This window comes from Colius striatus, chromosome 12, assembly GCF_028858725.1.
Source record: "Colius striatus isolate bColStr4 chromosome 12, bColStr4.1.hap1, whole genome shotgun sequence".
Classification (NCBI taxonomy): Eukaryota; Metazoa; Chordata; class Aves; order Coliiformes; family Coliidae; genus Colius; species Colius striatus.
In genome coordinates this window covers 17,510,246-17,524,181 of record NC_084770.1, presented here as the reverse complement: position 1 = coordinate 17,524,181, position 13,936 = coordinate 17,510,246, and the positions used below count along the sequence as shown (strand labels likewise).

At 36.7% G+C, this 13,936-nt stretch overlaps 1 protein-coding gene across 1 annotated transcript in view; it reads left to right on the top strand.

Moving 5' to 3' along the window:
* Nucleotides 1-447: 447 nt before the first annotated feature.
* NAALADL2 (N-acetylated alpha-linked acidic dipeptidase like 2) overlaps nt 448-13,936 on the top strand; it is a 253,407-nt gene continuing 239,918 nt past the window's right edge. Inside the window, exons 1-2 of the mRNA XM_062005290.1 lie at nt 448-514; nt 1,312-1,813. Coding sequence (XP_061861274.1) covers nt 448-514; nt 1,312-1,813 — 569 coding nt within the window. The remainder of the gene's footprint in view (nt 515-1,311; nt 1,814-13,936) is intronic.

Genomic DNA, 13,936 nt, shown 5'->3' with positions numbered 1-13,936 from the left:
GAGCTCTCTTGACTGCTCCTAGACTGCCTGACAGCCATAGGTGAGGGATAGATATATGACTGTGCAAGGAAATAGGATCTGTAAATTGATATTGTACAGAAAAAGGTAGTCTTTCAGTGGACAATAGGCTGTTTCATTATGTCAGTGCTTTCTAACAGTTTGCTCTCTTCAGAGAGCTTCAAAAAAGCTAAATTCTATTTTGCCATTAGAGAAGGTTTATCTATTATGTGGTGTCAATGTTTTCTAGAGGTAAGTCTTAGAGGAAGAAAATGCCTTAAATATAAAAATGGAGGGACAATATAGTGTTGGAGGTGTCAGTCCAATATCCATCACTCTGAGAGGTTTCATATCTTTTTCTTCATTTTTTTCCTAATTGATGAGTGAATCTGATCTTTGAAAAGCCCTAAATTACAGATGCTTATGTGATGGAGTAGCTATTGTGAAAACATGGAGGAAAATGGCACCCTATTGTTGCAGTCTATTAAAAATGATTTGTTGAAAATTGACTTTGAATGTTTGTACTGGAGGTCAGAGTTCCCTTTAGAGGGCTCATACTTTCATAGAAATATCTAGAACTGACACAATATGCCTTGCTATTAAAGAAACGATTTTGATATAAATACTTACCTGGCAATGCTTTTGATTCATTAAAATGGGAAAAATAACTGGAGCAAAACAGCTGGGACAATTTCTGAGTAAATTCATCAGTCATTCAGGAACTATGCATTTAAAATACCTATAAATAATAGAATGCTCTGTCTAAATGCAAGCCTTTTATTGATGTGTAAGTACAGTGTCACCCTGAAATTTCTTTTTTAACTTATTGTTTCTTTGTGTTTCGAATCAGATCAGGAAAGTTGTATCTGCTTTTTCAACTTTATTTTACATCACTTTGTATGGTGTGTTAAATTAAATTGGTGCACACAGTTGTTAAGCTTTCAAAGTACTTTCAGATAATAAATAATTGTTTTGGAAACTCTGTGCTTTCACTCAGTTTTAAATATTATCTTGGGGACTGACAAAATAGGATAATGTTTGTGTTTTGCCAGTGGCAAAAATCCCTTTATTCACATTCTTACAATATATTACATTCTCTTAAATATCTTCTTTCCCCTCTGATAATGTTCATGGGACTGCTGATCCCACAAAAAAGACATGATGATGGAAACAGAGAGAGTGAAATACTGATAACCCATCTTTTACCTTTTATTGTATGTGTTTATTCTGCCAGGTTTACAAGAAGAAATAAATTGTTTAGGTGTGAATAAGAAAACAAACATTTAGGGGTTTTAAAAACTTTTGTTTTAATAGATAAAAAGATGGCCTATCACAAAGTGAACGCAGACCAGAGAGCACAGGGGCATTCTCCGTACCTTGACAACGATGAGCTCCAAGCCACAGCGCTGGAACTGGAATGGGACATGGAGAAAGAGCTGGAGGAGCCAGGCTTTGACCATTTCCGACTGGACAGTGCTGGTCAGCATCACCCGGGAAACTCGCAGAGCCCTGACCTTGATCTCGAGCCCATCCAGCCATCATCTTCTCCAAAGGGAAGGTTCCAGCGGCTTCAGGAAGACCCCGACTACGTCTCACACTATACGAGACAGGCACCAAAGAGCAACCGCTGCAGATTTTTTCAGATACTGAAAGTATTTTGCACTGCTTTGATTTTATTTATTTTTGGAATCGTGATAGGATATTATGCACGAAAAAAATGCCCTTCTCCCCCAGCATCTCAAGAACCAAATAACCCTCATATCTACCACGAAATTCTCAAGGAAATCAAAGCTGAAAACATTAAACAGATTTACAGGTATGTAGCTTGATGTGTTTTTGTCTAAATGTAATCAGCTGCCAGTGTTAAGGCTTCTTGTGATTTGTTTTGTGTGGAATCTTATTTACAAACCTTGACTTTTTCTTTCTGTTCAATTTTCTTATGATGCCTGGCAAGCTTTCATACACTTATATGAAACGAGTTATTTTCAACAACGTGGATTTGTGTTAGTTACTGATATTTTTGTTTCACTAACCTTCTGCTACACATAGTAATGTTAGCTTTAATGTACACAAATTGAAAAACAGAAAGAATTTAAAGTGAATATATATAATATCTATAGATAATAGATTAACTGTCCTAGATCCAGCTAATTGTCAAATAATATTGTTTAAATGCAATGATTTTTTATGGTGTTTTGCAGTATTTGGTGCTTTAAGAAATCCTTATTTAATCTCTGGCAAATCAGTGAATCCTGGCTTTTATTTTGGACTCTATCCAGTGAAGTATATATTTGGACTCTATACCTTTACTCTGCATGGTTTTAGTATGGAAAAGTTGACCTCTGAACTCTTGAAAGACTGTGATTTGGTTTTATTGTAGAGTTGTGGGGTTTTTTCTCTTTAGTATCTGTTTTATGACTATAAAATGTAAAATGTCTACTCATTAGGTTTTATTTTAATTTTTCTTTTCCCATGTGGAATTTTCTCTGCTTTGAAAGTTTATATAACACATTCGTATCAGACTGTAATCACTTTTCTGTAGCAGTGGATGTGGAAGAAACTAGGTTTTCCTGCCAACTTTTGAAAGATATTTCTGTATGAGGAGGGAGGCGAGCTTATTTCTGACTTCTGGAACTGCAAGTTCCTTTTTCATGATAAAGGGAACGCATTGCAGATTTTTTTGGTCAGTTATTGGTTCAGAAGCAGCAGAACTAACATATTGAGGGTAAGAAAGGATTGTCATGGACATCCAAAGAGTTATTCTTGGGTAGATTAGAAATATACTGAAAGTTGCCACAGAAGTCTTCTAACTTAATTTGCCTTTATTATGTTTGCTAAACTGAGCCTGAAATCCTGAAGTGGTTAGTACTCTGTTTTGGGCCAAAACTACTGCTAAATTCAAGGAAAAAAATATAGATATGAAGGATTTCATGTCACTTTTCCTATGCTGATCTGACTCTATACCAATCTAATTATTTTATAATGAGAAGGGGTATAGGGTGGTGAAACATCATCATTCTGAATGGTAAAAAATTAACCTCTTTGTCTTCTTGGAGAGTAAATTGAACTGAATTATATCATCAAGCTTAGTCATGAAGAAAGGATTAGACTGATTGGGTATTACACAAATTACAGCAAATTTCAGAGAAGTCTGTCAGCCTCAGGATAATGCTCCAATACTTTGTGCTTGGGGACTGGGAATCGCTTGCTGTTTTATTATTTCAAAGAGTTATTATTTCAACAAAGAGTTATTATTTCAACATACCTTTTAAAATTCTTAATAATTTTGAAACTATTTCAGTTAGCTATTAGAGAATTTGTGAGCACCTGGACTGTAGGTAAAATGAATTCTAGCAGTACTTTGGAACTTAAACTTACACAGTTGCTACCCTTAACATAATTCTTAGTATTTGGCATTTTTTCCTATCTAATAGCATGATTTCAACAAATGTAGTCAAGCATTAATTCAACTACCTATCAGTTATGTATGTAAAAATATATATATTAGTATACTGCATACTCACATGATTTTTCTTAACACAGTATTTTGATCTGAGACAGCTTTTATCTCATGTTGTGTTAAGTTGCTTTTCCTCAACATCTGTTTGGCAAGAGTGAGAAGTACCGCAATGAAACCTGTGTATGTGTATCCCCACAAATACAGAACATACAACATATGTTGTCTGGGGAAAAGAAAAAGCCCAAACCTGACAAAATCAATATGTTTTATTTGTAAGACTTTTTGCAATGTAATGCAGTTTGAGTTAGTAAGAATAAGTAGCAGCTGCTTAGCTTGCAATTTCTAAATGTTACTGAGAATGACTTAAATATTCTTAGCTTATTCCTTAGATCAGACTCAATAAGGGATTTTGCTAACAGTCCTGATATGTGACTTGGGAGAAAAAAAAAACAGTGTACAAGACACAGCAGTGCGAATCACACTGTGGATGCAGACATCATCTTAAGGTACTTGAAGGTCTGGAGTGGGAACTTCCTGTTGGGAGGAAACCTGCTGCATCAGATGAAGCCTTGAGGATTCGGACCCTCTGGGCTTCTAAAAAGGTTGCAGAAATGCATAAGGGGACTTTAGTTGATCTTTTTGAAATTTTGACTGGATTCGCTGTAAATTGAATGAGTCCTCTCTACTAGTCTTTGTTAGGAATGTTGGGATTGGATGGTAACATAGAGGATAACAGCAATTTGTCTGCCCGCGTTGCTGAAATGGGAGATTCAGATGTTCCCATCCAGCTTCTCCACTGAAGGCTCTTTATGAGAGCTTGTGTGCTGTCTTTCTGTTAGACTGATACTGGTTGTCTACATCAGGTCTGTGTTAAGCTCTTTTCCCAGCAGACATACTAGAAATCATTAGGTAAGAGAAGTCACTGTGTCAGCTTTTATTCTTTCAACTTTGCTTCCTGTGAAAAGTTAATGCTACACAAATTCAGTGCAATTCAGCATGGTGGGATTTAATGTCCTTGGCCAAGTTGCCTAATTAATGATACAGTCTTAGTAAAAAATATCTCTGTAAGCCTTTTTGGACACCTCCTCTCACCCACTGTAGGGAAGTGCTTACAATGTTGGTGATAAAAAGTAGAAATCGGTTTACTTCTGATGTTTCAGAGGTTTCAAGAGAACTTATCCCAGGTGCCTGCAACTTGTGAAGGAGTCACCTTAAAAAACTGAAGCATTTTCCTCAGCTTGCATATGGTATTTTACATGCTGGAAAAAAAGACAAATATTGTTGATAGTATTCAATCACTAAATCTGACATTTTAAGTGTGTGAATACTAAATTTACTAGAAAAATATTTATAAGAGAAACGAGCTGTTCCAGAGTCAGAACTGGTAAAACCAGACGTAATCTGGAAACATCACTGAGCTGATAGGAATCCAGTGGTATTATGTCCATCTGTGCCATGAATATATCTTCTCTTAATTTTTCTTTTGGATGATAAATGAAAGGTTTTAGTTGAAGCAGGGTTTGACTTAGATCTCTTTGGGGGGAAGTTGAAAAGAGTATCAATCCCACATCTGATAGAGACCAGGTAGAAGTTGAGCTACAGAGTATCTCGGGCACTGTTTAAAATTATATCCATAACTGGCAGAACATACCAGGGCAACACAGATGGACGAAGCTGGTAAAATGTATAGACTGAAAGTAGACTGTCTTCTGGGATAGTTAGGTTGAGACTCCATGCCAAGATTGACTTCTTGGAGCTCTTTTAGAGAAAGCGTGTCAAGAGGGCATAGCTGGATCTGTGCTTTGGGTCCGCAGTCTTGCTCCCTGAGGAATGTCTCTGCAGCTCTGAAATATAATCGTTAGAATAAGAACAGTCCTGTTTTCAAATGTGATGAATGTGTTTAGATGTGGAAGTCTCTAAAGTTTGTAATAAATTCTTAAGGTCACAAGAGGCAGACTTTCAAATATACAGAAACACTCAGCAATTTTGCTAAGTATGCTGTTGAATTCTCAGAAGTAAACAAGACCAATTTTCAGTGAAAACTGACATTTTAAACCTGCTTAAATGGGATTCAAATTTCTAGTATCACTAAAGTGCTTCTAAAAATTCATCTATTTTGTTTTTCTTTCTTGCTGTGGATAGAAAGGAGGGATACTAAAGAAGATATATTTATCTTGTTGCTGGGCATCTGCCAGATGGAGGTAACCATCCAATGGTCATTACCACATAACAGAATTAGTCAGTAGATTTCTGTTTATAATTACTAGATTGATTTTGGTTTTTATTTTCCCCTCTTCCTCCCCCAGATTAAAGATAGGTGAGGCATTTATGTTGTATAGTGTCACCTCTGTCTCCTGGGTGATCTTTTTTCTTGCCCTAACTTCAGTAAAAAGGCAAAGGAAGCAATGAGGCACCCTGCTCTGGAGTTAAAAGGAACATTGTTACTGTCTTCAAGGTTATCGTCACTAGCTGCCAAGATTTTGTTCATTATATATATTTCTAAGCTTGTATATATTAGAATGATAAACATTTGAATTTTGTGAAAAATGAACATTGGTGAGTGTTTTCAGTTAAGATTTGAGTTGAATGTTGTTAACAAAATATAAAGGGACAAGGCAATGAAAGCATAAAAAAGTAGCAGAAATACAGTCTTGTCAGACCTCTAGGATTGTAATAATTACTGGTATCCAATTTGACATCATCTTTTTAAGGAAAATATTTTGTGTGAGCAATTTCATTGGGAGAAATATGAAAGATGATGTTTTTACTTTACAAGACATAATTTCAATTTTCTTGCTCCAAATGTAGATAAAAATGAAACAATCCTAGCTTGTTTGGAAAATTTGAGGTTATAATTTTTTAGGCAGTTATAATAGGAGGTTGACTTCTATACATTAAACTGATGAGCAAAGATTCCCATTGAATAGTAAGACTAAAGAGAACTGGACAGTTGTGTTATGTTAATAACTCTAGTTATAACTTCTTTGTCAGATTAGTTAATTTTCTCAAATGTTATTTTAAAAATGCTTTTAGCTTATTCTGCTTTGCTCTGTAATTCCTTTTAACAATCTTATATTTTGTGACTATCCAAGAGGACTGTGATGCTCATACATTTTTCTATGATTAAGGCTGGGAGGGCCACAGACGGAAGAGTCTTTGCTTTTCATCCACTCTATAGAGCAGCTCTAACATTCAACTCTGCTTTTCATCCTGTATATTCTCACTCAAATGCTTTCTTTGCTATCAGATTTCACCCTCCCTTCCTTGAGCAATAGGGAGGTTTAAATCCCTTCGTAATACATCTAGTTGTAACTAACTGTCTTTTGGAGGCATATCTGTTCATTCTTCCAGCTGGTAATATCACCTGCAGAATCTCCCAAATCCATCTCTGGCAAGAATTGATTTGTCACTGGGGTCTGGTGCCATCCATAACTTAAGCTTAAGTCTTCAAAGGGCTGTGGGGAATGTAGGCAGCAGCAGCAGCTCTCCTACATGGTCGTGACCAAAGCAGCAAAACTGCCTGTGCAGTGAGAAGAGTAGTTTATTTGTTTTTTTTCTGGAAGTGCAGTGAGAAACTTTCATACTCAAGCATTTCTCGTCCCTGATCAGTTATAACCAGTATTCTTAAAACCTTGGTGCTTGAGACATTTTTTTTTTTAACAGGTAAAGCCTGTGAAACACAGACCTTGATGAGCAAAGAGAGCTTAAAATGACTCATGAAATTTCCGTTCTGGTGATTTGGACTGAATTAAATTTACATGTTACTTCTTGGCAAAACTGACTTTGCTGTCTCAGGAATGAGAAGCTGTGTCAAGAGCAGAGCTTTTCTGTCTAAATGAAGAATATGAGGAGAGAAAGTAGGGCTCTGGTGACCACTTTGCTTAGGAAAGACTCGTTTTGTCCCTACTCTACTCCTGTTGACAGCTACTGTTAATTAATAGCTACATACTGACATCTACATGGCTGATGGCAACAGTCTGCTGGCCTAGACTGCTGCTCCTTTGTGATCTGAGCAGTTGTCTTTGTGTCCTTTGTACACAAATAAATTCTGCTTTTTGTCTTGCCAACAGCTGAAAAAAGCATTGCAAAAAGCAAATCTCAGCAGGAACTCATACTTTTCCCTTCTGTGTGTGTCAGTCCCAGATACTTAATGTATTACTCTAAAAAGTGTGAGTGTTAAATATAGTTAGGCAGGGTCTGAAGTCCTGCCTACTTTGTCTTTAGAAATGGATGTTGATGTGTTCCTGGGTACCCAGGAGCTAAGAAAGCTCTCATCTCATTCTCCTTTTTCACATGATAATTTTGAATGTGTATTTTTAAGTACAAAGCCCTCTTTGAAAGGAGATAAGAGTAATGTCAAACAAGTGAAAGTTCTCACTTGTGCTCCTGCTATACCTGCACAGCCAAGAATGGCTCTGAGAACATGGGAAGATGTCTTTTGTGGAAGAAAGATGCCCCACATGACCTGAGCGATATCTTTGGAACAGTGATTTGATAAATTTAGGCTTCAGATACTTATGTCAAATATGGGTTTTTTTAAACCAAAAAAATAGGTTATATCTGTACTTCAGAGGTGTCAATAGAGAGGCTTGTTGGTTTTATAGTTTTCTTTGCTTTAATTCACTTTTTCTTATTATTTTTTGTTAATTTACCAAACATAGCTCTTCCATTATTTTCCTGTAGATGAAAAAAGGAAACATTAATATTGATAAAATCCTGGACAAGGAGGTGTAAGTTAATTCCTGTTCGGGTCAGTTACAGCACGTGCTTATGAAATTCTTTTTTCATTTTGATTGAATTTATGATCTTAAAGTTTATGTAACATTAAAAGAATGTGTTTCATCTTTTAAGTCCACCATATGGTTCACCGAGAATATTTTTTTCCACTCAGTTGATTATTTTTTTAATAGTAACTACAAAAATGTATCCATTTTCATGTTTGATTTGTCAAAATCATTGACAGTAAGGTCTGAGTTTTATAACTGTGTCCTTTGTAAATGAAGTACACAATGTTGCCTTAAAATAATTTTTGTAACACAGCAGTATGATACAGTAATAAATTAGATCCAATAAGCTGTTTTATGCCATGTTGACATAGTAAGTAGAATCCTGTGATGAATTTCCTTGTCTATCACATGTATGGCTTCTGTCTTGCTGCTCCTTTGTCAGACAACGTACAGTTCTGTGCTAGAGAAAATAGGAGGAAAATCACAACTTAATGGTTAAGAAAATCTTTGAAAACAACAAAAATAAGTGGTTTAGTTTATTTTTGAGGTATAAGAAAATGAGATTGTCAGACCTCTGAGAGCTGCTCTCAGAAGAAGGAAAGCAGAGGAATTTGTTTGTTGTGTGTGATGTCATGGTTGCCTGTCCTATGTCATCAGTGTGAAAAGTGAGAACAAGGTTTTTGATTGTTTTCTTGCAAACAGATAATTCCAGGAAGTATATTTTGGGGAATTTTGAAGATTTTTTTTAAAAGAAAAAAAACCCCTTTTCTCCATAAATTTATCTTTTTCTGTGGTACACTATCTGTCTGAATGCAACGTTCAGAGCCTCGGGGTGGAAAACTGAGAGGGGACGATGAGGGACAGATCAGTGCTGCTGAGTGGTTACACAGGATGTAGAGGAGTGAGGATCACAATCCTGTTCTGCATTAGGTGGATCTGGACCTCACACCTGAACTTCTGTTTCAGTGCTTTCCTACATAACATTTGTGTGTTGGTACAGCTTATTTTCTAACCAAAAGTAACACTAGTTTTTTATAGACTGTAGAGTATAAAAGAATTTTGCTCTGATCACTTATTTTTTGATTGCATAATCTTATTTTTAAATTATAGATTACTTTGCTGAAAATTGCCACAAACTCATCATAGCAGAAATGTAGTTAGGGTTTAGAGAGCAAACCAATTTCCATGGCCATTAGCTACCTACCTTTTTACCATGACTACCAAAAAGTGTGGGGCAATTTAGTCCAAATTAGAATAACAATTCTGAATGGTGAGAAGTGCTGCTTTTCCTACTAGATGATGAAATGAGCTGTACCAGCATGGTCAGGGAGTAATTTGCCTTTAAAAAGTCTAACATTACCCCATGCCTGCTTGGGGTAATGGAGGAATGGGGGAGGGACTGATGCTAGCTCGAATCTTTTGTTTGCTGGGTTAGGGCAGCTCAGGACATATCATACTCCTGTAGGTAGTAGGTGATGTTTGGAAATGTTCAAGGGGTTGTTTGTGTTTCAGCATGGTGAACTGGAACAAGTGCTGAAGTACCTATGGGTTTTGAAAATCTGTACCTTTTAAAAACCAACATTTGGTGAGTGGTAGGTCCAGTGCTTGACTTCACTTGAGAAAAATAAATACTTGACATTTCTCAGCTGTTCTGACACTAATTGTGGATAAAAGGCAGCATTTAGAGGAAAAAGACTTATTTACGTTGCCATCCATCAGTTTTATACATGTAACCAAACCATATTTCTTCTAACCGACAGAATCTGAAGGAAGAGAGGTACACCCAGTTTTCATTTTAGGCCAGTTGCTTCTTATGGGAAAATACCAGGTGATGCACAAATTGGACAAAGTTGTACTTCACTGTCCAGTCCTTGCAACTCAATACAAGGAGAATCAACAGTTTTGGCTGGTGCTCCCAGGAACATACTTATAAAGATACTGAGAAACAAGCCTTCCAGAACAAACCCCCTTAACAATTTAATTATTGGCACAGGTACATGAACTATCTGCTAATTGCCTGAACAACTGCAAGAGTTTGCTTCTACTGAGTTAACTGTATTGGCTCTCAACTTCACAGTGAGACAGTGTGCTCAGAGGGTGGCTGTTACCTTGCAGGAGATGGTGGCACAGGTCATTGCAAAGAGTCCTCTTGTAAAATTTCTTAAGCACCAAACACTGGCAGACTCCTGTTTAGGATTCATCTCTCATCAGCAGCATGTAAAACTGAAGTCTATTGGTACTCTTGAGATACACATTTGAGTGGAGTGCTGCGATTCTACGGTATGTGCTGCAACAATTAGCAATTAGTTTCCTGCCTGTACACATAAATCAAATTAACAAAGCCTCAAGGGGAAAGCGTTTTCTTAGCCCTCTTTGGTGGTGCTTTGACATCCAGTTCCCTACAGTCAGCACCTATGACAGCTATTTACTACAAGCCTGCTAATAAGTCAGACTGCTACCAAATTTACTGGGAGCAGCAGGACTACAATTTGCTGTGCAGTATGAAGTTACTGTTCATGTGGCATTTGTAACTGAAGGCTGCTAAGGATCATTGCTAGGAATTGATCAGGGATAATGAAACTGATATTGTCTGAATAATAATCAATTTTTATAATAGTCTTCTACAATAGTCTTGCATTAAGGGGCTTCTATTCCCAGTTCAATTCTCTTTAAAAGCTGATGAGTTTCTGAAGTGCAGTAGCTGCCATGCTGAAACAAATATGAAACATATTGAAAAGCTGTAGCTTTTCCCAGCAATATTGGAACTTGTATAATGTTAGACTTTTCAAAATTGAACAAAATGTTAGGCTTTTTTTAATTTCTAGAGTACTATTTATGGGCAAGAGGTTAAATAATGCAGGAGTATGTATGTGACTTTTGTCTTAGGTTCGGTAACGGATAATCTTTAAATATGTGAGAAGTCTCATCCTTCATATAAGCTGATGTTTCCCTTGGATGCAAGTAATTGAAACAAATTTACATTCATATGATTTCCTGATGGACTAATTCCTGCTCAAGTTAAAGTAGTCATATTCTGCTTATTTTATGAGAATTTTTTAAAAGATGAAGAGGATGAAATCTTCCAGGCAGATGGTATTTTCTCTTTTTTATTTTTTAGTAAAATATGAAAATTACAAAGTGAATTCAAATGTCACTATCAGAGTGTTCAAATGGCTCAGAAGTAAATAATTTGGAAGTCTTATTTCTTGGAAACTTAACAATTTTTATTCCTAATTTGAGGAATTCTAAATGTCTGTTGATGTCTCCTGCGATGTCTGATCCTCAACCAAATTATTGTCTCTGTTTATCTTTTGTGTAATTTGGCTACTTAACAGAATGAAGAAGATAACATTATCAGAAATGAGAAGATAACATTTGAGGGATTTGTTCATTTTGCCTTCTTCAGTTGGTACTCAAATTTAATTAGACAGTTGGCTATTTAAACAGGCTGTGTAAAAAGGTCACTATTGCTGTGGGGGTTAGGATCCCATCAAAGATTGACTTCTGTCCAGCAATTTTCAGAAAGCTCTTAAGACAGGAATTTGGATAGATTGTAGTAGTTTTACGAAGGTGTGAGTCTAGAGAAAGGAAATAGTCTGAGATGTCTTTCCTTTGGAAGTTAGGGTATATCTAAAGACTGAGATAATCCTCTGATATAAGGGAGAACTGACGAAATGATCAAAGTTTTGAAGTATGCTACCTTGACTCAGCTATCCCATACTCGCGTTATGCTCTAGGCAGTAATGTGCTTTGCTTCTGATGAAGTGGAAAACTGGAGCATATAGACTGGAGTAAGCCCAGGATTTTTCCAAAACATGAAGGCAGATAGTTGTAAGAACAAATAATAGTGAAAGATGGATAAGGAGTCCATGAAAATGTCAATATACCCTTCATGGAAATTGTTTTCTTTGTTCCAGCAGGGCAGTTGTGGTTTAGCAGAGGGTTCATGTATTCACAGTTCATGATCATGGCAGAGTCAGGAACGTGTTCCCAGCAGTTCTGGAATCTGTTTCTTGTCAAAGACTATGTGAGCCAAAGCTGATGCAGTGCAGATTGAGAGCATTTAATTATTTAAATAGCTGTATGAGTGCTATTTGCAAACAAAAGGTGGTAGCTCTGGGAAGTTGCTTGCTTCATGGCTGTTTTTTAGTAATAGTTATTGAATGCCTTTATTTTTAATATGTGCCAGCCTAGATGATGGGTCCTGTGATGTGCATTATTAAATAAACAGACAAGCTTAGAAAAAGGCCATGCAGTCATGAATAAAGTTTCCATTCCCTGTCAACTATTTAGGGGAACAAAGCAAGAAACTGAATTATTCATGATACGCTTAGTGCAAGGCAAATTGAACCTGCTGCTGTGTTGCTAGCAGTGCAGATATTGACCTGAAAAATACAAATGGTTTTCTTCTGTACTATCATGCTTGTTTTTCTTTGCTAATATTTCTAGAAACTATTTAGGAAACTTAAACTCTGTGACAAAAAAGAGTTAAGTCTGCGTTACCTCAGGATCCTAGCACAGAACCTGTGGGGCTCAGCTGTGAGTTCAACTTCTGTGTTAAAAAGATGAGACATTGTATTTTGACAGTTAATACAGGTATTCCTTTTGTTCTTGTGGAAAACTTTTTTTTTTTTTAATTGAAATACATTTTGGGAAGACTGTTTCACATAGACAGAAATGTATGTATAACTGTCTCTTCATTTCTGTGTGGATATTTGTACATGCATGAATGTGTAGATACACTACACTTCTCAAAACTGTCACATATTCTAGTGCTCGGTACCATTTCTTCCTGTGGTCATGCCTGAAACCTGATTATTGTTCTAATCCCAGAGCCAGAAGTGCTTCTTATAGTTTCAAAGGAACTATGAATATAAGAACTCAAAATACTATGGTGACTGAGTTAAAGATGCCAGGAGGGTTATTAAGGGTACAGGAGAATGGATCTCAACTTGTAAGGAAGTTAATTGTGTAGCATTTGATGAGAAATAAATATAAGCTGTGGGGCTTATCTCAGTCATATTGAAATATGTATTACATTTTAAAAAACAGATTGATCACAATACAGAAATACTTCCACTTGAAAATAGATACCTGGACTGCTTTTTTTGCTGTGGGAAAAGAATACAAGAACCAACAGCCAAACTCTTCAGTTCCAGAAGGGCAGGGAGCTTCTGGAGAGAGTTTAGTGCAGGGTCACAAAGATGATGGAGAGAGTGAACATCTCCCTTTTGATGAAAGGCTGAGGGAACTGGGGCTCTTCAGCTTGGAGGATACTGTGAGGAATGATCTTATTAATGTTTAGAAGTACATAAAAGGACAAGTGTCAGGAGGATGGAGCCAGGCTGTTCTCAGTGATGGCCAATGACAGGACAAGGGGCAGTGAGTACAAGCCTGAACGTAAGAGACTCCAAAGAAACACAAGGAAAAACTTCCTCACTGTTCAAGTGAGGGAGCCCTGAAAGGGGCTGTCCAGATGGGTTGTGGAGTCTCCTTCTCTGGAGACATTCCAAACCCAACTGGATGAGTTCTTGTGTGACCTACTCTAGGTGGTCCTACTCTGGCAGAGGTCCCTTCTAGCCCTCGAGATTCTGTTATTCTGTGAAGGGTCAAGCATTAAACTAAAAATAAAAGTACACAGCACAGATAAGAAGATGAATGGAACAAATTTTGTTATGACTTTATTATATTGTTGGATGATCTTTAGCCCAACTGTCATTATAGTGTTCAGCACAAGGCAAAATATATATCT